Here is a 27937-nt window from a genome sequence, read left to right as displayed (position 1 = left end):
CAGCCTTCTCCTCATAAGGGAGATGTTCCACTCCCTTAATCATCTTCGTGGCTCTGCGCTGGACTCTCTCTAGCAGTTCCCTGTCCTTCTTGAACTGAGGGGCCCAGAACTGGACACAATATTCCAGATGCGGCCTCACCAGGGCAGAGTAGAGGGGGAGGAGAACCTCTCTTGACCTGCTAACCACACCCCTTCTAATACACCCCAGGATGCCATTGGCCTTCTTGGCCACAAGGGCACACTGCTGGCTCATGGTCATCCTGTTGTCCACTAGGACCCTCAGGTCCCTTTCCCCTACGCTGCTCTCCAACAGGTCTGCCCCCAACTTGTACTCATACATGGGGTTGTTCTTGCCCAGATGCAGGACTCTACACTTGCCCTTGTTATATTTCATTAAGTTTCTCCCTGCCCAACTCCCCAGCCTGTCTAGGTGCCTCTGAATGGCTGCGCAGTCTTCCGGTGCGTCAGCCACTCCTCCCAGTTTTGTGTCATCAGCGAACTTGCTGACAGTGCACTCTATTCCCTCATCCAAGTCATTAATGAATATATTGAATAGAACTGGTCCCAGTACCCACCCTTGAGGGACTCCGCTAGACACAGGCCTCCAACTGGACTCTGTCCCATTGACCACCACTCTCTGGCTTCTTTCCTTCAGCCAGTTCACAATCCACCTCACTACCCGATCATCCAGACCACACTTCCTCAGTTTAGCTGCGAGGATGCTGTGGGAGACCGTGTCAAACGCTTTACTGAAATCGAGATAGACCACATCCACAGCTTTACCATCATCTATCCACCGGGTTATGTCCTCATAAAAGGCTATCAAGTTGGTTAAGCATGACTTCCCCTTGGTGAAGCCATGTTGACTGCCCCTAATGATCCCCCTATCCTTAACAGGCCTAGAGACAAGCACCAAGGACAAGTTGTTCCATCACCTTTCCGGGGATGGAGGTGAGGCTGACCGGTCTATAGTTACCCAGGTCCTCCTTCTTGCCCTTTTTGAAGACTGGAGTGACATTCGCTTTCCTCCAGTCCTCAGGCACCTCTCCCGTTGCCCACGATTTAGCAAAGATGATGGAGAGTGGCCTAGCAATGACTTCCGCCAGCTCCCTCAGCACCCGCGGATGCATCCCATCAGGGCCCATGGATTTATGGACGTCCAGGTTGCTTAACTGGTCCCTGACCCAGCCCTCATCAACCAAGACAGATTCCTCCTCTATCCTGACTTCTTCTGGGGCCGCAGGGGTCCGGGGCTCCTCAGGACAGCCTCCAGCAGTATAGACAGAGGCAAAGAAGGCATTCAGTAACTCTGCCTTCTTTTTATCTGTCTCCAGGGCCCCCACTTCATTCATCAGTGGGCCTACATTGCCTCTAGTGTTGGCTTTACCTGCAATGTATTTGAAGAAGCCCTTTCTGTTGTCCTTGACCTCTCTTGCAAGGTTTAATTCCAAGGAGGCCTTAGCTTTCCTAGTTGCCTCCCTACATCCTCTGACAACAGACTTATGTTTCTCCCAAGTGGCCAGCCCCTCCTTCCATGATCTGTACACCCTCTTCTTCCACTTGAGTTTGCCCAGCAGTTCCCTGTTTAACCATGCAGGTCTCCTGGTACCCTTCCTTGACTTGTTTGCATTATATACAGCCCATATACATGCCCATGTTTGCATCATATACAGCAAAATACGTTGCCAGTCTTGACAGAAGAAAAAAAAAAAAAACCTGAAAAATACTTTGTTGAAAACCAGTGAAATTTATTTAGAAAGCTGACTACAGCTTTTCAAGAAGGATTTGTTTTTCAGGCAAGCACTTAAATCAGAAGGAAATCAGACAAAAGGAAACAGATGATTCCCACATCCCACCCCAAAAAAACCCTGTGATTCTCAATACTGGAAAAGCACAGAACCCCAGTGATGCCTAATTCACGGAAAGTGAGTCTTTCTGTTGTCACAACACAAGTGTGTTAAAAGAAATTCACATTTCACTATGAACTGAAATTTTACCACCTAAGCCACATTGTTTTATTTTTAAACCATGGCATCTGAATTAATCCATTTTGAAAAGAACACAGAATGTGCCAGCTAACTCCCAAAGCTCCCATACAGCCCCAGAAGAAAGTTTAACGTAAGCTGGGAATGCTCTGAGGAAATGCTGTAGCTTCCCTCTTGCAGCAGCTCACAGTGTCTTACTGTATCAAGATGAGACGCAAAGCAGCATCTTTCCTAGCCCTGGTTTCTTCTCAAGGAGGGAGAGGTGCAGAAGAGAGGTGTTTGATTCTACTTAAACAGAGTATGATATACCAAAGAAGGAATTTCCTCCATTACACAATTGCAAGGTAGCATAGAATAAACACTAATAGAAAACTAAGAACATGTAATATCTTAAAACTCTCTCTTATCTCTCTCGTAGCTTTGCAGTATGTCATTACAGAAGTCTAAGTACATCTTTAGGTTGTCACATTTGATTATGCTACCTTAAAGCACTTATTTGTCAATTGGTAATAACCATGAGCATTACATGTGTTTTAAGCTAATTTTAACATACCAGTGATTTTACAACTACTAGCAGACACAGGTAGCAAGGTGTTACCAAAGCATTCTTGTTTGCACTGGTGTCTATATATGGGTGTGCATCTTCCAAGGGATCACTGGTTTTGGATTGTGAAATATTAATAGCTATAGGACAAGGAGATTAGATCATGCTAATAAAACATTAATTAAAATATTGGGAAACCTACTAAGTAAAAAATGGGATTGCAGCAGAAACTCCATAAAATAAAAGCACACAATGATATTGGAGGTGGCAGGACTATAAACAATGCACCAGTAGTCACTTACTGGTTATTAAAGGAATGCCACCTTTGCATCGGAGCACAGTTTTAAAAACCCAGTTTCTAAAAGAATACCAACAAACAAGTATCCAACATATTTTAAATATCCTACATAATAAACTCAGGTATAACACTGTCTTGCAAAACAATGAAGAAACAGTGAGTAGCAGACTGCAACAGCAGATTTTTTTTTTTTTTTAACAGAAGATCCTTTCATGAGGAGGAAGAATCTCCTTACCCAAAGTCAGCAGCATATTACTCCCAGCAAAAAGGAAGACAGACCCCCCCCAGAAATCAGTATCATACTCCTCTCCGAGTAATGGACAGCAAATTCTCACAACGGTTTGTAGAAAACTTGGGTAACATAGGCAGTAATTGGGAAGTAACACTCCCCCCCAACTTCTGTTCAGTTCCCGACACTTTTTTTATTAGACTCCCCTCATTAAAGACAGCTTCTAGAACAAACTTGGGTTCGTTTCACTTATTAAATCTAATCCCTTCAGAAAAAGCACGTTAAGAGAAAAGCCTAGCATAATATAAAAGTTTTTTCACAGTAAAGACGTTTGAATACAATGAAGATAGCAAGAAAGGACTGAAGGCAAACGACCACATCAAGAAAACAGCCAACACAACAAGCCATGAAGAAACCTAACTCAGATTAGACAAATAGCTAAGGTGATATGTATTTGGCAAAATTAATCCAAATCGAAATGCCACTTCTGCAGCTCAAAAAGATGACAACAGAAAAGTCCCTCAAAGTCCAGAAAAAGTAGCAAATTATTACTAATGTCAACATATCCTTTACTAAGTACACTAAAAGAAAAATCACTAAGAGTACTCTCAAGACTTACTCACAGAAAGACTGACAATTATTGGACTTAGCATGGACAAAACTCAATTTAAGGTAACAAGTTTCATATGAACCTGTGAAAAAAATCAGTATTAAGTATCTACCTATCTACCTCCAACCTGATGTGCCTTGAGATTTTAAAACAAACAAGAAAACCCCACAATTTTCAGTACAGAATCCCTTTTTAACAGTTCAGAAATTAAAATTAAGGATGAATATTCCCATTAATTTAAAAGAGAAAGGCTTTTCCAGGCAGAAAATAACTAACGTGTCCTCTACAGCAGGAGCAATTTTTTTGCTATATCCTATACATGTTAACTCATGAAAATGTCTTAGAGTTATACAGTTTGTTTATTATATATTCATAAACCAGTGTCCCAGTGGAAAAAAAGTCTCATCAATACTAAAATGAAAATTAAAAATATTTTAAACAGTGAAAAAAGGAGTAACCCATTCTCTCTCTGCCTCACAATGCCTATAGAAAAAACAATAAATGAACCAGAGTTCCTCATACTTATATAAAACACAAACATATATTGAACTTTATTGCCCTTGAAAGAAGCAGTCTTCAGGCCCTCCTTCACTAAATGCTTGATGAAAGAATGAGATTACAACTACTTAGCTAGTGTGTTCCTTTGTAAATTTCCTGCCTTTGAGCACCTTCTCTTTTCATGATCCTGCTATCACATTTCTGAACAAAAAGGAAGTTATAAACCGTAGCACAACACAATAACTCTTCTAGAGGTGGGCATGAAAAGATAACAAATGAAAAAGACTTTCTATTTTCTCTTTCTCATCTTTTTTATCTTACCTCTTCTTTGTCCTCTCTTTCAAAATCTACCATTTCACACTATATTCTCATACCAGGATTTAAACCAACAAAAAAAGATGAAAATACACCGAACCGTCGAAGGTGGGCGTCTTCACCTCCCTTCACAGCCAACACAGAAAAACAAGTAGTGACAAAGTATTAGCTGACTTGTTCTAAAGTAGAAACCTAAAATAAATCAGATGAACCACATCCAAAGAATATCCTGTTTCTCAATATTAGCTATAACTTAAACTTAAAAGCATTGCCTCAGAACGCAGACCTCTAAACTGAGGAAGTCTAAACATCGCTGAAATAAAATTTTAAACGTCCATCAGAAGACTTCCCATACTATGACTGAACTACCTGCAACAAGCAATAATGACAGGCAGTGAGAAAACAGCAGCAGTTTGAGAAACAAGGCTGAAGCAACTTGGACAGCAATGACACTCCAGCATTAATATTTTGGAAAAACTATATTCTAGTTGTTCTAGTAAGGAAGGACTATCAAATTAGAAAGACAATTTTTTATTTTTTTTTTCCCCAGAAAGTAGAATATAACTTTTAAGAAACATTTTCCAATGGTTCCAACTAGTTTTCATCACAGGTATGTTCACCAAGCACAAAGAGGATGTTAGGACAAGCCCTTCTGAAAAGAACATAGGTCTGATGTAAATTTACTATTCTAAGTAGAATTCTCATTATTCCACAGGAAAAAAAAATGGATTAGAGATGGAAAAGCAACTATTATCAAGTTCCTTCTGCTGCAGTTTGGGTGATCCTATAAATCAAAAGATGTAGATAGCATTTAGGAACCACCCAATTCTTTTACTAAAAGAATCCATAGTCCCTAAATATAATGTCACAGAGCCGCAAGCTCAACCATTACAAAAATAAAAATAGCACTTTTAGGAAGCACCCATATCTAGCTTTCCTGTTCTCTGTCTCCCTTTGGAAGATAAATCCAAGAATGTTATGCTTTTCTGTGGCATCTACTGACTGATCTCTAGCATTTTCATAAGCCTCTTAAATGTAAGGTAAATATTCAGGATTTTTTATATGTTCTTTAAATAGATAAGCTACTTCCAGTCCGATTTTCATTCCCATTGTGCTTCTCATGCATCACTAAGTCATCTCTTCTAACATTAGATAAACTTTTGAAATACAAAAAAAAAAATCTAATTAAATGTGTAAGACATCTCAAAACTGTATTTCAATTATACACTAGCAGTATTTACCTTATGTAGAACAACTGTCTCACACTTTACCTTAAAACTTTGCAACCAAATACTTCAAAGAGTAAATCTAATTACTTAGTGACATATTAAAATATATTTTTCATTAGATGAGCTAAGAAGTATATTTTTGTATCTGTTATATTAACTGGTACTTTTTTGTTTAACTGTAGCATACGCTGAACAAGGAGCTACACTATGGAAGCCAGACAGTAAAGCTGATAAAGAAGGCACAGCATCACAACAGCCACCAAACAAGCAAGCACTCAGGGACGTGCAATGGTTTCTGCTGCATCAATGCATCTTCACTTGCTGTACTTTACTGAGGAAGTGCAAAACTGAATCTGAATATCTGAATGACCCTTTTCCACACTATAGCTGAAATAAGAAAAGGCCATCCATTTTCATGACAAGCTCCAATTAGGGAACATTTGAGTGGCAGAATAATATGCAAAATAACAGTTTACATATTTAACATTTATCATTTATTTGTGCAGGCACATAGTGCAAAGTTTTAAGGGAAAAAGCAATCAAGCATGTTACACCCTTTTTTTTTTGTTTATTTGGATGAAGACATAAACACACTAGAGATGTTCAGAAAAGAAAAAGTAGAAGGGATTTCAGAACAAACAGCAGAAGAAGCAAAAATAACCATCTCAAAAGTACATGAGAAATTATTTCAATTTAAGACGTGCTTGAAAACAGAATTGCAAATTCTGGTTTTAGATAATTTTAAATTTATTTTCAATGAGTGAAATCTGAATGGACAGTAATATAAAGATTAAATAACAAGAACATAGGGGAAAACAGCAGGCCAATGTGTACATGTATCAATATCTGTGGGGGGAGGGGGGGAGGGGAAGATCACCGCATAAAATTTCCCAATTACAAAGTCTCACAGCAATGTTTCTCATTTTCTTCAGTTTCCTGTGGAGATCTTTATCGTGCTATCTATGTAATTGTAGAAGACAGTAAAATAGTTGCCTGGAGGAAAACTGCTGTAGCATGGAGTCAGTGACATGCTGATCTGAATACGTGCATTGCTGTAAGCATGGTATTAGCTGTTCTTTACTCATTCCCAGAGTATGTTTCTGAAACTTCCCACAGTGCAAAAAGAACAAGCAACTTTTTCTAACAGCTTTAATTGGATCCACTCCCAAAGGCAGAGATATAAGGATAAAATGATAACAGTAGAAAATAAACATGCGAAACAGATGATAATGGCTTGCCTCCATTAAAAATAGATTTTAATACAAGATTAAGCCTAGTTGCTGATTTTGGTGGAAGTCGTTCAAAATGTTAAAATTAAGTTCGTATCTGATCTCTTTTAGTTGTATTTGATTTCTTCTAAAAAATGCTTGAATTTCACCTTTTCAGTACATATTATGGGTAAAAACATCTGCCATTACAGACAGATGGAATCATACAATATAAATTTTTGCATTAAAGAACTGGAAAATTTCCATTTCAGAAATAATTTTATTTACAAAGAAATCATGTCCTGAAATAAAACTAAAATACTGAAAACACATGACATTATTAAAATGGGTTAATGATATCGCTACAGTAACTAGTGGCCCTCTCAATGCATCTAAATAGCCATCTGTGTCCACCATGTTCAAATGCAACCAACAAAAGGGCAACCTGCGTTCAGAATTTCTCTAAACCTGTTACTTATACCAACAACAATACTCAGTCTTCATAAAGTGGGAAAGAAATGAATGTAACTTGACAGTTTTACTACTTCATTACACTAACCAAGTTCATACAAAAAATCTCTCTTAAATAAAGCATTCATTCTTTCAAAGGAAACTAATTTTTAATGAAACAGACATTTAATTGGCTTATTAATGTTTTAACTTTAGCTTTTTATCTTGAAATGGTGTCTCAGCACTCAGAATCAGGCAAAACTCAGATGAATTTACTGGTGTGGCAGGTAGGGAACAAAACGGATGGTGGTATAAGAAAGATCCAGTGCTGAAGCCCAAAACAGACTGCAAGATCATCAATAAATTATATTTGTTCTTTACATACACCAAATATACAAAATAATCATCATATCATAGAATCATAGAATGGTTTCCATTAGAAAGGTTAATTCTCTGAACATCTTAAAACTGTTCTTTTTTTAGAACTAATTTGTGCAGAAGTATTTCTCATCTAATGCATAAAAAGTATTACCATATACTTCAAGTCCAAATTATATAGCTCTTGCAGAGGTGCAAGGAAATAATTCTGACTGTACATGCACAGGTACTTCTCTGTATAAAGTTCACTTTGTTGTAATCTACTTTAGATGTGGTATCTTCAGATAGACCTAACCTAAAAGTTAAGCTAAGTATACAAACTACAAAACTATACGCATATGATTGCATGCAGAGGTGCACATGAATATTTCCACATCTAGAAGATTTTACAGATTTCACTTCAAACTCAGTTTTCAAAAAGCTTTATGAAACAGCTATTCAGTCACTGCTGCACTAAGGCTATGTTTTTCTAAGGAGATCAGGACATAATAGAGCATTTAAATGTAAATTCTTTCAGTAACAATTACCTAATTAAATATGTACATAACCACATCAATATCTCTCATTGAAAAAGTCCTAATTACACATTTATCTGATAGAAATGGCTTTTGAGCTGTTAAGGATTAATCACCAAAGTAAAAACTTCCCTTTATTTGTGATACTGTAGTCACAAAGGTAAAATTAAAAAAATCAGAACTCAATCATATCATCAGTCCAGGCTTAGGCAAACATGATCTTATTGCATTTCAAATATTCCCCTATTACCACTCAAGTTCTCACAGACACAATGTATTGCGGACTTGTCTGTTTTAACACTGTTAATAATCTTACACTTGTTTTCAGTCGATCTGCCACAATTTCCTTAAGATGAAATAGGAAGCAAGATAAATATCTTAATACCTCAGTATAAGAATGATATTTTAAACATTAATCATTTTACTTTATTAATATTAATTCTCCAAATAATTTTACTACACATGGGGAATGTTATAACCTCCTTTGACCTGGAGAACAAGGTAAAACACCATCTCCAGAAACACTGTAAGCTTGATTACTTTGACCTAATTTTTATGCTCACCAAAATTAATGTATGACCCTGCAAGTACTCTCCATTTGTTCTATCACAAAAGAGTAAATACTTCACATACTTATTCTCTAATTCCAGATTCTGTGTAACCATCATCAGTAAATCATTGAGAGACTTCCTTTAGTGGGCCTACATGCTTGCCAGTAGGATTTTCATATCAGGATTTTTCTAGATTAAATTTTAATGGCAATTTTTTTCCCCACACTAAGTACTGCAGATCTTGCCCTTAATTCCCATTCATAACCCACTGCACACATCTACACAGAAATAGGACTGGTTTTAAGAATGATAAATTTATTTGAAAAACAGGGAAATTCCCAGCTCATGTTGTAAATTAAACAAAGGATATTGGTTCCTCACAGGCTGCAGACAGAGATCACCGCTCAACAATTCAGATATGAGAAAGATGAAAAGTATCTTTACTACATCAACAACTCTACCACCAAAACAGGGTATGAAAGAGAACTAAGTAAACCAGGTGGCTCCAACAGGTCTTTGATCCACAGAACTTTCATAATGCCAAATACGAGACTGGCAACCTCCTCCACAGGTTAGAAAATGTGGCCAGTAAATGCAGTTTACATTTAGCAAAAAAAGGTATAAGCCACATCCTTGAGCACGACATTATTATGAAACAGGAGTCTTCAAAGCTTGTAAGATGACAGCTTTTCTTAAAAATGTATTTTAGCAACAATGGAGAACACAACGTTCAGCACAAATTCTTCTCAGTTTAATCACTTCAGTAGGTTTGCTGCTGTCAACCGAAAACACATTGCCAGGGAGAAGTGGTGCATATGATACCATGTTACAGGAATAGTAATTAGCATCCAGTATGCATGATGAGCACAGGATGCTGATGAGCATTTTCTTAGCGTGCCTGATAAGGGAGTTTCCTGAGAAATGCAAAAGGTGCTTGGAGAATAGGAAATGAAAGATTAAAGGTTGAACATGTCTCCCAAATCACATTTTTTAATTATCTAGTTTGTGCTTATCATTTAATTTTTTTAAAGCATCAAGTCTATGTATGCCCATACACACAAACACACAGAGCATAAACCAGCAAGAATGAGATAAGAGTGAACCATAGCGTGGTCAAACAAGTCTAAAAATCAAGCCTCAGGAACACAGGCCTTGTCTGTGTTAAGGCATGGGACTGATTACAGCGCTATTTCAGAGAGAGTCGCTCTAGCACCGCATTTTTTGAAATGGAAGAGCCTTCAAAAAGAATTTATAAATAAATGCAGATTTTAAAAGGAATTATTTATTGGACAGGGAAAAAACTCAACTGCACTGAAGGCCAAAATGTATTTAAAAGATAAAAAGTCTATGTATCTACATATGCAAGGGTGAATTTTAAAAGTACTGAAAATTAATACTTCTTACCTAAACCTATAAAAAAAATTGTCTTGCACGTACTAACTTGATATTAAAAGGCAGGCAAAGAAAACTCATTTGAACAATCCTATGAACAGTAATACTTTTAGTACATTACCTGGATAACTTAGCCAGGCTAAAGGATCAACTTTAACTTGGATAAATATAAAAGTAAAAAAAATTATCCAAGAAATAGTATATAAATATAAAAACTTTTAAAAATTCAGGAGTTCACTATTTTCAGTGATGAAAGACTGAAAATTTTGCCACTGTCAAGTAAGATCAGCAATCATTTACATATAACAATAACTCTATATAGAGTAAATTATATATACATTAATTATATATATATAGCATAAATTCACCCACTCATGAAGAAATTTTTATTTTAACCTATTATTGTCATTGAACTGAACAACTAAATAAATTCTCAAAGAAAAATGGATGGCAGGGGAAATAACTGTTCTTCAGTGACATCATGCACATAAGCTTATGATCATGGCAGTTTGCTGCAAATCCAAACTATGCAATATTGGTCAAATTTCTTAAGCAAAATGACATGCTTCCTAATTTTGTAATCTCCCATGTCATTCACAGCTAGTAAGAAAGAAATACACCTTACAGATTTCTTGCCTTATTTACAACAGAAGTACCATCCATTATTTGTACTTCTTAGCACAAATTGCATATACTGAATTAAAAGAAGCATATTTGAGGAGAATGAACTCTGACTGCACAGACAACACTAATTCTTATATTGCTTAATTGTTGAGTGCATTCCTTAACTATCGTGATCTGCTGTGATTTACAATTTCCCAATAAACTGCTACATATGTATCTGTGGAAAAAAAGCCACAAGGCCTGCTTTATTCATGAGATTCAATTGTATTTTTACATAATGTATATGTATTTATCATTAAGATAAAGAAATAATCATAGTACATGGTGCAACCTCTAGGAAAAAAAACCCTGCTCTACTCAAAAATAAAGAGTATGTTTTCTTTATTTTTCTTCCCCTATGTTACCGTAAGAAAGGCAGTGTCTTTAAATTAGTTGTACTGTAATAAAGTAAACTTTAATCTCATAATAACTAAAGATAGAACATGCAAATTGGTTCAGAAATTTCTTTGACGACAATACAATTCATAAGTCAATAAATTTATTTTAAAGTATTGTTTTTTGTCAAAACTAATGTACTATAAAAGCATTAAATATTTTGTTTCTATGATATAAGGGAATTAGAACCTATAGAAGAAAACTTGTTTTGCAAAAAACCTTTTTTCCTTTTTTTTGGTTATTGTGCTTAAGTACTTAGTTTTGCACTTCTGCTTTATAATTTGCTTTCCACAGCTTAAAGTAAAAATTTAAAATTTCAGAATTCCCAAATTAAAAACAAGCAAAAAATCCCCATGTTGACGAAAGAGCCAAATTACTTTATGATTACTATGATTAAAAAAGGTTTGCATTTAAACTACAACCAAAGTCTACTCAAAAAGTTTCAGCATACAAACTTCTGACAACTGTATTTGGATTAGTTTGAAATCAACAACTAACCATATATCTCATTGAAAATAAGACATAAAAGCTGTTTAAAACTATGTTTAAAGCACTGATCCAGCTAATTTGAAAACCCTCTCTTAGATCTTGAGATGCTACAGATCTATACAATAGTATTTGAATGTTACATTCCTGACATTCATACAGCATGTTATCGTTGCTTAAGTAATTCTTTTCTTCCTGCAAGTTACTTCACCTTAACCAAAGTTGTAATACTTGGATGCCAAAAGACATTAAAGTAATTTTCCAGTCTGTTGGAAAGCATACTTTAGAAGATTTAGATCTGGAAGTTTAACCACCTCTGTGCTGCTTCACTATAGAAAGATGATCATTAATTATACCTGTATGGAAACTGTGGGGGAGAGTAAAACAAGTGCACAAACCAGAACTAAAATATGCATCTCCCTTTGGAATGCGTCTCTCCCATAGATATATTAATTGTAATTAACTTTCTCCTTCTTCACAGTTCTTTCATTTTTACACCTACAGAAATATTTTTGTTTCTCTTCAATTTCATTTTACTGGTTCTACCATTATTCAAGATCTTGTTTTCCATTTATTCCCATGACCCAAAGTTTCTAGTTTGTAGTTTCAAACAAAATACTTTTCACTAACCTCTCATGACTTCCTCACAGCACAAGTCTGTTAGTTTCTTAATCGCCTTCAAAAATGAGACAATATAAACCACAAAAAGTATTTCAAACTTAAGAGAAATATATTATTTTTAAGGTATTCATATTATCAAATTAATTTAATTTTTAAAATTCTGGGACTGTGCATTAAGCATCATGAAATAACAAGTCTTCTTTAGACAGATGCATTTTAAAATTTAGAAATAAACATACAGATGAAAAACAAACTTTAAAAATAGATAATTAAAATCCACATCAGCGATCATATTTATATACTTAAACACATCATCCTATGCACTAAAATAGGACTTTCAGCAGCAGCATTTTTTTTATATACATGGGGAAAAAAAATCCTTTTTCCTCAAGTACTCTTTAGCATACCTCAGAGGAAAAAAAAAAAAACCACAGAGCTAGAAGTAAATACTTGAATAATACAAGACGACTGTGATTTAACAGACAAATCTGAGGTGAAAACCTCAAATACTTAAAATCAATAGAAAAAAACAGTTCTGACTTATTGATTCCGATTACTAATGACAAAAGTTTTAGGCTTGTTTTTTCTTATGAAAATGTAAAATAATATTTAATATAGACTACAGTTAGACACATAACTAGGCCAGAAGAAAATCCATACTAAGCCTCTAAAACTACCCAAGACACTTGAAATAGAACACAAGCAAGATCATGTATCTCCATCTGAAGAACATTATAGAATCACAGAATGGTTTGGGTTGGAAGGGACCTTAAAGATCATCTAGTTCCAACCCCCCTGCCACAGGCAGGAACATCTTGCACTAGATCAGGTTGCTCAGAGCCCCATCAAAACTGGCCTGGAACACTACCAGGGATGGGTCATCTACAGCTTCTCTGGGTAATCTGTTCCAGAGTCTCACCACTCTCACAGTAAACATTGCTTTAACAGAAAAAGTAAAATAAAATAAAATTAAAATCACGTAGCCAATGGAGCAATTGTTATGACCTTACAGACTTTGTTAGAGAGAACAGAAATGCCTGGTAGTAGTAAAATGATGCGGGGTAAACTTTCAGGAAGAACAGAGACAGTAGAGACAACCTGTAATCTAAGCAGCAATTCTGCCCACCACTAGCAGAAATAGAAGAAAACCTAGTAAAATTATGCTACGTCAGCATTTTTATAACTTGTGCATTTAATCACAATATAAAATTAAATTAATGAAACTTAAAGGTCTTGAAGATTTCCTCTAGTAAAACACAGAAAGTAGCATGCTGAGTAACTCAAACTGCATGAACCTCTCAGTGAGCTGAAACCGTATAGCCAGAAAAAAAAAAAGCATAATCAGAAAAAAGCAAGGCAGGGTTTGTAGGATGAACACATACCTTGTCACCCAACTGATTTATTAGGTAGAAGAACACAAGACAAATTTACAGACACAAAAGCTGCTTTCATGGTCTATAAAGACACATTACCACATCACAGAAACATTAACTTCCTTTTGTTAGAAACCTTTGATTAGTCCCATTTGACCTTAGAAATTTCTTATTAGTTTAGGGATTTGTTCTGTACATCACTTATAGCAAACATGCAAAAGAATTCCTCTGATTCTGTCCGTAAGACAGTCTGGAAGGTTTCTCACCAGAAACATCTAAGCAAAGAATCCATGCAGCTCCTCTGCTATGGGGTGACATTTCATAGGTTCCCTTCACACCTCTGTCAGACTTCTTGACTCTTTGATAGACTTCCTGGTACTGATATGATTGAAGACATTTTTATTAGTAGCTTTCAAGTCCCTACCTGGCTGTTCCTCTAAGATGTAAAACCATGATAGTCATCTAAAAGGAAATTTAACTTCCTGGGTTTATAAACTCATTTCCATTCTTCACATTTTGATTCTGCTTTTCAAATAAGTCTTCACACCACAGCTTTACTATGAATAATAAATGGAGAACAGGCCATATATCATAACATAAGGATCAGTATTCTCAACATACTCTTCCTACATATGATACAGAAGCATGCAGACAAAGATTAAAAAAAAAAAAAAAAAAAAGCGAACCCCAACCCAAAACCTCAAACCCCACCTTCCCACCTGCAGATGCTTCTACTCACTAATAATGTGGAGAACAGAAGAACAGAGAGCAGGAAGCTCTAAATTTAAGGAAATATAATCCAGTTATTTTTGCCCTAAAAGCAGTAAGAAATTTTTGTACTACAAGATACTATATTAGGAAGAGTAGGAAGATGAAGGTAATCTTATGCCTACAGACAAATTATTCAAAAAACTTATATGAAATGGCAATTGCCATTTTTTCAGTTACTATCTTATGCCAACAAGGAAAAAGATAGAAAATTTTCATCTAATTCTCTATTTAACAAGAAAGCCAGTCATATATAGCAGCACCTTTAAGACAAAAACAATTAATTCAAATAGTAGTACCTGGAAGTAATTACTTCCAGTCATCAGAAATCATTAAGTCTGATAAATCCTCTATCCGACACTTATTTTAATCTTTCAGATAGTAGGTGTTTGCTTCTTCAGTAGCTGCTTTTACAGCTTTTCTTCAGTCAATCTTTCTTAATCCCTTTAGACACTTTTTTTAAAGCTTGTCAGCCAAACAGAGATCAAGAATACAGCAACTGTTACTTACTACACTTTCAATGAAAATATTGCAGTATGATAATTAGATATATCACTGCTTTGAAATACTTATTTAGGTAGGTTAAAGTGACAGATTTGGGACTCGGAGCACATCGACTTAGTATATAGATGCCACTCTGAAAAAGGAAGAGCATTTTCTAACATGACAAGTCTGAACAATGCAGATACATTCTTCTTAAGTACACAAAAGTCCTTTATTTTTATTCAAAGTCCTACAAAAATAATGCTAACAGTTTTTTTTTTTTTAAATAAACACATCTTTCCCCTCTCTTCTCCCAAAGAAAGCGGAAGTTACTTTTTAATATAACAGAGTTTTCCTGTGAAGGTACATTCATAAGAAATCATTTACCTTTTTAAATTTGAAATAACTGAGTAACCTCTAATATAGTCTTGGTACAAATCCACCATTTTCCATTTTGTCTAACTTTTTTCTTCCTCTTATTATCATATTTAATTTGACTCAGAACAACAGAAGTTAGGAATAGCTTTTAAAACAGGTGAAAGCATCTTTCCTTTTACACTTCTTTGTTTACACAAATTGGATCAAATCGCATCAGATAAACAAATCAGGGAGATTGCACTGAAGAACTGTTCTTAGACAAATATATAGTTTCAGTTTGTTTTAGCATGTTATGAAATTAGTGTAAGTATGAAGGAGTGAAGAAAATACTTTCCAAAGTAAAAAGAAAAACAACTTAAATATGTACTTCTCTTATTTATCAAATAGAAGCTCATGAGAAAAATTTGAAACCAAATTGTCATATTGAATTATATTTTGATAATTTGCCCACAAAAGTATGTTGAATATATAACAGTTCAGAACTATAAAACTCAAAGACAGCATTATCTGAAACTTGTTTGAATAATCAAAAAATACCATTAATATCTACACTGAAAATAGTAACGTTATAAAGCAATGCAACAATCCTATTAAAATTTAGTAAAGTCTAATTTACTCTTTGAAAACAGAAAGCAAACTGTTTCAAATTAGAAGGCAAACAGTGACAGTTAGAGAAGCTCCATAAAACTCTAGCAGATGAATACCAATGTGACAGCTTCTCTTTCTCCCTTGTCATCCAAAGTTGTACTTAGATTGATAAGTGGAGTATGAAAGAATAAATGCAACAGAGAAGTTCATTTAATAAAACTGAAGTATTATTACTTTATTTTTCAACAGGTCGTGGGTTTTCTGTTTTTTCCTTATATATGTTTTATGATTTAAAACACACTCAGTGTTTTGGTTTCACGAGCTGAATTCTGACACCCCTGGTAACTCTACTAACATACAAAATTGCACATATTTTAAGTTTTATTTCAATGTGATGATAGACTCCCTGTTAATGACTTTTTTTTTGGCAAAGGCATCTTTCATATATACTTCACGTACTGGTTTTCATTCCATTCAATCTTAACATTCAAGAATCTATGCTTTGTTAAGTGGATTGTCCTTTCTTTGAAGACAATTTAAAAGCTTAAAAAAAGTCTGAAAGACTAATACACCTTAATATTTTAGGGTTTGGTGTTTTTTTGCCTTTTTTTTTTTTAAAACAGAAACTCATAAAACACTATGAGCAATTAATATCTTTACTCAAAATATTAATTTTCTTTCAGATAGAGAACTAAAAATAACAGGTAATTAAGTAGTTGGATATACTTACTAGGATAATCTTAATGTCTCTTTTTCACTTCTGACAGCAATTGTTAACCACAGCCAGAGAAGTCTAACTTTAATTAGGCTTCTTCTGCTCTAAATAGATAGGAACCTTTCTTAAAAGTATCCACAAAAAAGTTTTAGTTAAAATACGTTAATTTTTCCCTGACAGACAGTGAAGCTGAGGGTACATCCTACTTCAACTAACACTCCCTTATGAGTTAAATGTCTAGCACTATTACTATTATACATTTGTAACCAAACTAAAGAAGATATTCTATCACAGTCCACACTTTCTTCGAACTTGCAATATGTGTCAGTTCATGAGAATAAGAATTTTGATTTTGCAATTTGTGTGGTTAACCAAATAGATTTTCAGGAATTTAATTTTGTTTCAATGGAGGTCATGAATACGACTGGAGTTATTTTCTCCATGCCATGACTATGACACAATTTCAAATACTTCGTTTATAAAGATCTATGGAACTACTTAAAAAAAATTAAGATTACATAAAATATGACAGAAGTAACATTAAAAACAATTCTACATATGATAAGCAAAGAAATGTGGCAAAGCCTAAAGGGCCTAAATGGGCTTTTCCTAAGGGGAATTTTCAGAGGGACTAAAAAAAAAAGTTTGTGTATCCATTTTGTGTTTTGTTTTGTTTTGTTTTTTTTAATTTTATTTTAATTGAAATAGTTACATAACTCTAAGCCAAAACAAAGTGCTCACTACAGGATTAGTCAAACTGCAACTAAAAAATTAATATTCCAACAAGTCATGCTGAAAGATAAAGATGCATTTGTCCAGGTAAATAATTAAAATAAATATCCAAAAACAAAAATAAAAGGATCAAAATATTAAAGGCAATTTATAGTTGATTGGCCCCCTATTAACCAATTCTCTCCATTCCACAAGTCCTGAGGACATAGTTGCCCTCCTTCATGCTCTCTCATTCCCTAACCCTTCCTAAACTAAGCAAGAGATATCCTTTTAAACTATCCACATTTTCCTTACAGTTCTGTTTGCAATGCCTCCAAATACACTGCTTTATTAACCGACCCTAGACACAGCAGTATATTATGGCAAGCACTGCTAGCTGACAAAATATTCAAACAATTCACTGCTAGTTATTTTCACATGGATTCTCCTCCTTGATTAAAGTGAATAGAAGGATGTAAAACAGTAAGATTCTTTGCCCAATTAGGCCTGAAAAACTATATTATATATTAATAAAGAAAATTGCTCAGACATTGTGAATGATTCATTTTTCTTAAGTGAGATATACATAAAAGCAAATGAACAAATTAAAAATATAATCTAGCCAAGTGCTTCAAAATAGTGCTAAGGTTTTTTAAAGCACTAAAATTTAGGTCTATATTTTTATCTCCTTTGATATGTAATTTACTTGGAGGAACTTTGGGTTTTTTCATTACAGCTACTCAAAAATATTTAAATGAATTAAAAAAAAACACCTGAATTACAGAAGGATATGTACGTATTTCAAAGTGATTACAAATTCTCAGAATACGTTGATTCTTCACAAAGATCAATTGTAACAGGACTACAAACGGAGTCTAAAAATTGCAATGACTTAAAAGTGGGGCAATTAGTACTTTCTACATGAAAAGAATTGTTGAATTCCAACTGAGGTATCTGATAGGTGGTACAAACCAGAAGACGTACGGAACAAATGAGACCTGTAAAAGGGTCTCAGGAAGGCCCTAAATAAAGTAGAACAAGCCAAATCATAAGAAACAAACAGGTTAAAGAGCAAATTAGGTCCAAAAAGCCTATTTAGTACTGAGTTAGGAAACCCGCTGTTAGGACTCTCTTTCAGCACCTACAGTTTCTAGCTGCTTTCCCACTGCAGTCAGAATCAGTGCCGCCACACAGCACAGAAGACTGGTACAGAAGTACCAAGTCTTCAGCACCGCGGATGGGCACAACACAGGTCTCTGCTTACTTGTGGACCTTCTTCATTCTTTCCACAGTGCAAAGCAGGAGTCAATGTGTAAAACCAAATTCAAATGCTGCTTATCTTACTCATCACAATCCTTCCTCTCTTCAGCTACTCTGCACCACTTTCAAAATATTTTTGCTGGACAATAGACTGGTGCATCAACAGGGTGAGAATGGGGGAATATATTCCTAGAAATTGAAAAAGTGAATGGTGGTTATCTCAAAGCAAGCTAAGATAATGCTGAACAATTTCTGCACCGTGTTATACTTATATATATGGATGCGCGCACATACCAAGTGCTTCAAAATATGTGAAAGCAAAGAGTGCTTCAAAGAAGTGACAGGCAAGTCAAAAGTTTCACATCACTGAGTGGCTCGTGTATGTTGCAGATCTTTTACAGAGGAAGGCATATGATGTTTTCTGGACATATGTAGAAGACAGAATTGGGTTTTCAGTATTTTCAAGACTTTTTCATATTTTATAAACAAACACTGAGAAAGTACCTCAGATACAGCCATGACACAATGCTCTGAAACATTACTCCAATTATACCATGAAAATAACAATTTTAGATACAGCATTCAACAAACTACAGGAAAAAAAAAAAAACACAAAATTAATAGTTTTAAATTTAATTATTCACAGCAGGTATGTTGAAAAGGAAAGAAAGAAGGCAATAACCAGTAAGACATCTCATTTTAAGGACAGGAAGACTTCCTGTGACACATCAGAGGGAATGGAAAGAAAGGTAAGTGAGGGAGCTATAGTCAGACGATGGCTTTTCCAGGACCAAAGAACTTTTATGTTCTCATAGTAACACTGATCTGAGACTAAATCCCATCCCAATCCCATCAGGATTTGGACCTGTAATAATTATTCCATCAAGTCATGGTAGTATTAATTTAAAAAGCACTAGGTAACAGAAGTTGCATTTGATGCCTTCTACAAAAGGATTTAAAGATCACAAGAAAAATACAAGGGTAAAACCCCTCTGTCCAAAGTTTTCAGTTCATGAGTTCTTGTAAGCATCCTCAAATTGTCTCAAGCTCCTCTATTGCAAGAATATTGCAGACAATATCTCAATTGCCATTCCAGTCTTCAGCAGCCTCATTTTTCTTGACATTCTTTACCGGATATAAAATGATGAAGCGCTACAACAGCATTCGTTTTCTGCCCTTGACTTCCTACTACCCCCTAATTTTCTCTTAAGCCAAGACTGCTAGGGGTCTCAAAGAGATTTCATGCAGCCATTCCACTTAGCAATGGCCTGACAGTGTGCCCAGGTGGCCAAGAAGGGCAATGGCATCCTGGCTTGTATCAGAAATAGTGTGGCCAGCAGGACTAGGGAAGTAATTGTCCCCCTGTACTCGGCACTGGTGAGTACTGTGTCCAGTTCTGGGCCCCGCACTTCAAGAAAGACATTGAGGTGCTGGAGCGAGTCCAGAGGAGGGCAACAAAGCTGGTGAAGGGTCTGGAGGGTATGTCCTATGAGAAGCAGCTGAGGGAACTGGGATTGTTTAGCCTGGAGAAAAGGCGGCTGAGGGGAGATCTTATTACTCTCTGCAACTACCTGAAAGGAGGTTGTAGTGGGGTGGGGATCGGCCTCTTCTCCCAGGCAACTAGCGACAGGAGTAGAGGACACAGCCTCAAGCTGTGCCAGGGGAGGTTCAGGTTAGACATTAGGAAAAATTTCTTCACAGAAAGGGTTATTAGGCATTGGAATGGGCTACCCAGGAAGGTGGTGGAGTCACCATCCCTAGAAGTGTTTAAGACTAGATGTGGCACTTAGTGCCATGGCCCAGTTGACACAGTGGTGTTGGGTCAAAGGTTGGACTCAATGATCCCAGAGGTCTCTTCCAACCTGATTGGTTCTGTGATTCTGTGACATGCATCCTTGTTATGATGGTATGTCTCTTGAGCTTTCATCTCTCTGGATGGTGAATAAATCCAGACCTTCTCTGTGGTTCTGGATATACACACAAGGCCCCGTGAATTACTGAAATACAGAGGCACTGAAATACAGTAGCACTGAAATGTCACATGTAGTGAAGTGTATCTGACTCCATGAGCAAGAAACCACAAGCAACAGTGCAGCACCATGTAATACTTGGAAACAATGCAGATCAACAGGAACTCAGAGCAACAAGAAGGTGTATAAAGATAGCAACATGTGCAGCAACTTGAAATAGGACTTGCAATCCAGTGCAAAATTTCCTTGTCCACATTAAGTCAGTGAACAGTGAGCAGTCACATGGTATATCTTATCTCATTAACAAAAATGCCTCTGGAATTGCATCCACATGGATGAGATTCATTTCAACACAAACTAATATGCTATAAAGACAGAGAGCTTTCAGGAAAACTGCCTTGACAGTCATTTGCATTTGTTCTAACAACGTATGTCATAACACTGCTATGTCACGTAGGAGGTTAGAAGTAAGCACAAAATAGTTTTTCCCATACCACTAGTGTCTGAAATTCCAAAGAAGCTGTTATATTATGGCAGAATAAGCTTACAGATCCATAGCATTTTTCATTAAAAAAAAATATATATGTTGAGATTGACATACACAGTCACCTGTATGAGAAACCTAAGGTTTAAAGTCCTCCTTCTCTTAATTTAGACAAGAAATCCTAATCTGAATCTACTCTGTTCTAGCAGGGGCTGGTACCTAGCCCCTCTGAAATTTTCTTCAGTTGCAGTTGTGCCTCTCCTGGCTTGGTTTGACAACCAAGTTTTATCTTGCTGAAAATGTTACAGTATTCTGCTTTTATTGGAGAGTAGTGAACTAATGAGACATTACCAAATTACACTTTCACCATACTCACACTGCTGGAAAGGTTGAAAGAATGCTCTCAACTTTTAACATATTCAGTTTTGACATTCAGTTACTCAACCTATTCTAAAGGTGTGAACCTATGTGCTAAAATTAGGTACCTCAATCCATACTAAACATCAAAACACGTATGACTTTGGTCCTTGTAAAAAGGCCCAGAAACCTTTTATTTGGCATTCAGATTTATATGAAAAAAAATGTTACTAGGCAAGTAAATTATCACACCCATACATGTCATCTTCAAATTTCTTTTCCAAATGGTTTCTGGATGTCTTTAGCAGGGCAGAAAGACTCCCATCACTAGCATAAATATGTCACACACTTGTTTTGCAAGATTAAGGATTAAGGGCTCTCTCAGTTGTCATAAAGCTAAAATAAACACAGCTTTCCTCCCACCAAAATGTTTGACAAAACTGCAACTGTGTATAAACATTATCAGGACATAAGGTCAGATGATCTAATCAGCACAGAATTATTATTAATGGCATTGTTAATAATAAAGATTTATTATTAATATTTAATAATCCTTTAGAACCTCTTTTTTTAATTATAGAAAGAACCTAAAATAAAAGGCATTATCACTTTCAACGGTATGAATCAGGACCCAAGCGACTCAGAACTGCAACACAAAGGTTTCAGTTAAATTGAGAAAAATACAAAAGCCAGTAGTTAAAAGAAAGCATCAAGTAAAGCAATTTGAGGTATAAACCAATATTCACTGAAAATCAGAGCAAGAAATAAGATACAGAGTAAAATTCTAAGGTAAACACAGAGTATTACTAGAGTAAATATCAAATACACTAATAGCTTAAACATTTTTGCTAGGGAACTTCTGCAATTATGTATTTCTTTCTGTCTAAATTAGTTAAGCACAACTCATACTTTGAGTTTTGAATCCTTCTGTAATATTATTACGAAGCTCAGGATTTTTGAGGTACTTCATAAATTTAATGTCCCCATTTCAAGTTTAAGTAAAATGCACACTCTTATTCATTCTAACTTTAATGCACCACTTAGTTTAACTTGAATATATTAGAAAGACTCAAATAAAAAGCTATTTAAAGACAAATCTTAGAAAGTTTTTACATGTCACTGAGGAAAATAACTGCTGCTAGCACTTAGCCAGGACCACTACTGTACTGAAGAAGATACCTTCATTTCGATATTTTTCTTATAATATAGGTGTTAGCTTTTAAATGAGCTTTCAGAATACAGTTTTCTGAGTTTCATCCATTTTTAGTGGCAAAATATCTCTTACAGTTGTTAGTTTCTGAGTTTTACCTTTCTTCACTGGGCACCTACTGGATCAGCTATGCTTCTCCAATACAAAAATACTGACAAACTGGCAAATACATTAACAATCACCAGGGTCTCCAAATGCAAGTTGGTGGTAAAGACAAACTTATTTACCATATTAATTAAATGGTCTATTTAACATGGAATATCAATTCTCTAATCACATCTCATTTTAACTTCTTATTTCAATTAACAACCATAAAGTCTACTGGAGACCCTACTGTTCTAGGATCATTAAGAACATTTTCATTATAAGTCAAATGAGGGAGTGAAAGGCAGAAACTGCAAGTACTCTCAGGAGTAGGCCTCCACCCTACTTAAGAGATGATTAGGGAGAAAGCAGCAGTAGTTCTCATTAGTTGCTTAGCAATGAAATGTCCCCCTAAGAAACAAGAAACGAACAAAGCGACAGAGGTGTTGCCATGCAAATGAGTAAATGGACAGTCTACCATCCACTCAAGGATAATCTGTCCTTCATTAAATCTAATCAATCTGGATTAAGACACCAATGGGTATCTTGCATAGATAAGGTAGGAAGAATCCACTACATACAGCCTCACTGAAGTAGCCAGACAATGCATTGCTGAAATTTACATATAAGCAGTGTGTTTTCACTGTATGTGTGCATGACAAACAGAAATGCAAGGAAAACAGTTTTAATTCATGTCAAATTAACATTGTCATTTTTACTGTTTAACCTTACCTTTTACATCCAGTTATATACAAATTATCAATGAATTACTGTTAATAATTAGCCATGCTCTTAATGTTTATAAAGACTTAAGTACTAATCTATAAATTTAAGATATGAATGAAGTTCTAGTAAGAGATGAGCATTTAACCAATATCAAAGTTTGCCAAATAAAAAAGTTTTCAAAAGTATACTCACATATGAGGCCACAAACTCAAGAGAAATACAACTGTTTACGCTACTATCGTTACTAGCATTGGGAGCCCCAAAGCAGAGTTCTTAACGAGAGAAATTTGATTACTGCTGCCTTAATTTCCAGATCCTAATTCCAGGTTGCCATTCTTTCAGCCACAGATCCAGTTTAATAGGTTCCCTCTACTTTAATTTCCCTGCCACTTATTTATTTAAAAGGTCTCCTTGTTTCATGGGGTTCTTTTCTTGAGTGGTTGGGGTTTTTTTTGAAGGGAGGGTGGTGGCTGTTGTCTGGTTTGGGTTATTTGTTTTTTTAAAACATCTGCTCATTTCATATGTACCATTTAAAGTTTTCACAAATAACGTGATTTAGAAGAAAGAATAAAACCACTTAGAAACAAAAAAGCATCAGGAGTGATGAACACTTCTTAACTAGAAATCAAGATGAAAGCAAATGCTAGGTTGTGCTTTTCTCCTGCTTTCAGATCTGACAAACAAGAACGCTGTCTGCAACTTCTACAGAGGATTTTGTTTGGTTGGTTTTTGCTGAGGGGAGGTTGTTTGGAATAAAAACCTGAAAGATTACTTAACTCCACTAACTGTTTACACAAGATCTGATTGCTTCTCAGAATATATTTAAAGAGAACTATAAAGATTTATAATTGCAAAAATTCATCATAAAATTCATCTATCAAATTATGCTTTCATTAGCTAATCCAAATTATTATTCAGATTAAAATGAAGATGGTGTTCCAAAACCAGTACCAATTCATAATCCAGTAATAATACAAATCTTACCTATATATTCACAAATGAAGACTACAAAAAAGGGAGTAACAAGATCATTTATGCCCTGAACATATCCACTGGCTGGATGACGTATTGCCCAGATGAACAAAATTCTTTCAAAGATCTGAAAAAGAGTTAAAGAAACTATCAGATAAATTATTAAATTATGAGTACATTTTAAACAAGAGACTTTAAAAGTACACAAATTTTAATTTTAATGTTAAAATTTAATATCATAGAGTTACTAGTATAAAAACACGCATACAAAAGTATAAATGAACACTGGTATTCATCATTAACTTCCAGTGCTAAGTAAGCTTCTCAGTTCCTCAAAAGAAAGCAGTTTCGGGGTATTAGCACATGTTAAAACCAAGCTAGTATATAATTCAGTTACAGTAGTTTGGTACAACAAAGTAGCACTTATTCACTTTTCCAATAATATAAAATTCCTATTTCTTTGAAAGAAGTATTTTGTCAATATAGTATTCTATTTATTCCTAAATAACAGAAAAAAGTACTTCATAAAGCTTAGAGTTTTTTAATAACATGCCCATAAAAAGAGATTCTGTAATAGTTAAGCTCGCCTAATACTGCAGTGTGGGGTTTTAGACTTCAGAAGCATGTATACTGGTTAATAAAAAATCTGAAAAAAAAATCAGGAAACGTAGAAATAAGGCAACTGCCTGCCATACCACATCACCTCACCCTCTCAACTCTGTAAACTGTACCTTGCTTAGGATCTGCAAAAGCTCCTAAGGCCACAACATATCTGACCACAGGAAGGACAGCATGATAAGAGTATGGAGCAGGGAAATCACAGAACTGACACAATTTAGGTCCGTGACAAGCTGTAATTCCTCTCAATTATTCACTTCTGAACATGCTACATGTCTTTAAAAATGCTGCAAATAAGCAGCAAAATGAAAGCTGCTATGTGCTTTGCCCTGGTTACAGGTACTCAATCAGGTACAATCTTCTGAAGCAAAAGAACGTTTGCTCTTTTCCTGGCAGGTCTGTCCAAGAAGGCAGAATGCAGAGGCAGGTAAGTGGAGCAGAGAAAGGAGAGCTCACACCAAAGAACTATGTTGCTCTTAAGATCAGGCCTCAATACTAATAAAAAAGGACAGACTTTGTAAGGACCCCAAGGAGATTGCATAGTTTGCTGCAACCCCAGAAGTCAATGAATGCTCAGGCTTCAAGAAAGCCCGTAAAAGAAATGCCCTGAAAAGACTAATAGGCAGAGGAAGTTCAGTTTATGAAGCCTTTATTATTTCTATTCAATCTCACTTCAAGTTTTTGCTAGATTAAGAAATTGACTATTCTAATTCCTTTTAAATAAAATCTTATTCTTTAGTTTAAAAGCCCTCTTGCAGTCATTTTCAAGTAAGGAAAGATACAGGCATATACGAGTCACATCCATGTGCTTGAGAGTCCCATCACAGGCTTCCACGTGAGCTACCTGAAGCTGAAACACATTTGCACCTTTTACTTTGAAAACAAGTCCCAAATATCAACACCTACCCTCTCCCACAGGCTTTCTTTTCAGAATCAACTCTCCTTAATCTCCAGGTTTTGTTTTCCTGTCACACTGAAAATCCACAGAACAATGGAGATGGTCAACAACAAGAAATATGAAAAGCTTTGGTGGGTGCTGAAACACAAGCCTTAAGGCAGCTCACGTCTGATCCATTACAGCTACAATTAAGATTCAGTTTTTGCTCAGTGTGATTTTGGTTTTGGGGTAAAGATTAGGTAGAAAGGGAGGTATTCATTTAGCAAGTTCTCCATAAAAGCCTCTTGGTTTTCATTAGCCAAGATGCTTATTCCTTTAGCTATAAATTCTTCTTGGTGCTAGTCCTGTAACCTCCTGCTTTTTAATATGCACTGCATATTAAACTGAAAAAATAACAACCTCTGCCCACCAAGCAATAGCCAGTGGGGTTTCATTGTCCATCAACAACTGTATAAAGACCTTAAGTTCTGCCAGTTACAGCTTGCTTTTACACTTTACATAATTATACCTTTATGAAATTACAGTTGTTTAAGTAATATTTTTAATATTATTGGAAAACTGCAAATCTGTCTAGCTTAGTTAGCTCACATCCATCCTTCCTGCTTCTCTCAGTTGCCATTTCTAGTTTCAGTAACATTAGTTTTTCACTATTATCAGTGTTATCATTCTGTGTTTCGCTTCAAATAAAGGATGTTTAACACACTGCAAATACAAATAACTTTCTTGAAAACAAATATCAGATAGAGGTGACTAGAAAAGCCTACTTATACAGCAATTGCTGAATGTGAAATGGTGTTATGCTGAAACAGTTGGGGTCCCCAAGAGCAAGGGATGTTGAAAATACCTTAGACACTCGATTAACATAGATATACAAAACAAAGGGAAGCTTTTACAATTTGAAAAGTGGTAATGGCTGTAAGATAAGGAGGCTCCAGGATGGTCTCACTTCAGATGGCTGGGCCATAGGATGGGCGATGCATGAGATAAGGGAATTGCAACAGCTACCTCGAAAGACGTGGCCTACGTGATCCTCAGACGGAGTTTGCGCGGAAGCTGGGGTCAATCAGCGAACACAGTGAGGAAGACTACAAGCCTTCATCTGAAGACCCCCGACGACCACCAGGGAAAACAACTGCGCATGCGAACGGACATTTGCATATCTCATGGCTATGTAAATGACTTCTCGGAAATCCTATGACTATGTATAACGTTATGGTATATATTCTCTGAAAATTTGCCAAACCGGCGGAGCACTCATGGTGGATAATCCCCAGTGCTGCCCAGCGCTGCAATAAAGAATGCCTGCTTAATAACACACTCTGGTGTCATTGAGTTTTCTTTCGGACTCCTTACCCAGCCGCACCTAGATTCCCACGTCAGTGAGGAAAGTTAGAAAGCAAGGGGGTTTGGAGATCTCCGATTTTTGTATCAATGCACTAGGTTAAACAAAAAAAACTCCTTGTGTGATGTGGTTACAAAATATGCATGCAGTGAGAAACAAACAAAAAAAAAAATCGCCCCATCAGTAATGCAAGAAATAACAGCTATCAAAATACCCATTGTTAAAATAGTGTTTTGTGAAGGCCTATTTCAAGTCAAACCACCCCAAAATTTGTACCACCTATCTTTCCCTTTCCTCAGAACCTGATAATATACATAGTTTGCATTGCAAATTGAGATGCCTGTGGATTTCAAAGCATTTTTAAAACCCAGGTATGAAAACTAAGATCTGGGGGGAGTTGGGGTTTTTGTTTGGGTTTGGGTTTTTTTGGGGGTTTTGCGGGGTTTTTTTAATATTTTTGAGCAGCAAGGATCACCCAGTGATTGGCACACCAGCTTTAATACACCCAAATGCATCTAATCAGAAATTCAACAAAAACGCACTGAAATAGTGTTTTCAATTTCCTACCCATTTTCATAAAGTTTCATTTACCGCTCTGAATTTAAAGAAAATGAGCACTGAATACCTGAAAG

General features: G+C 35.7%; 1 protein-coding gene across 1 annotated transcript in view; it reads right to left on the bottom strand.

Annotated features, from left to right (window-relative positions):
- Nucleotides 1-27937, bottom strand: part of TBC1D22A (TBC1 domain family member 22A) — a 200231-nt gene that overhangs the window by 126070 nt on the left and 46224 nt on the right. Inside the window, exon 8 of the mRNA XM_068402188.1 lies at nt 24460-24574. Coding sequence (XP_068258289.1) covers nt 24460-24574 — 115 coding nt within the window. The remainder of the gene's footprint in view (nt 1-24459; nt 24575-27937) is intronic.

Source organism: Nyctibius grandis, chromosome 5, assembly GCF_013368605.1.
Source record: "Nyctibius grandis isolate bNycGra1 chromosome 5, bNycGra1.pri, whole genome shotgun sequence".
NCBI classification, from domain to species: Eukaryota; Metazoa; Chordata; class Aves; order Nyctibiiformes; family Nyctibiidae; genus Nyctibius; species Nyctibius grandis.
Note: the sequence above shows the minus strand (reverse complement) of the source record. Positions and strands in the feature narration are given on the sequence as shown.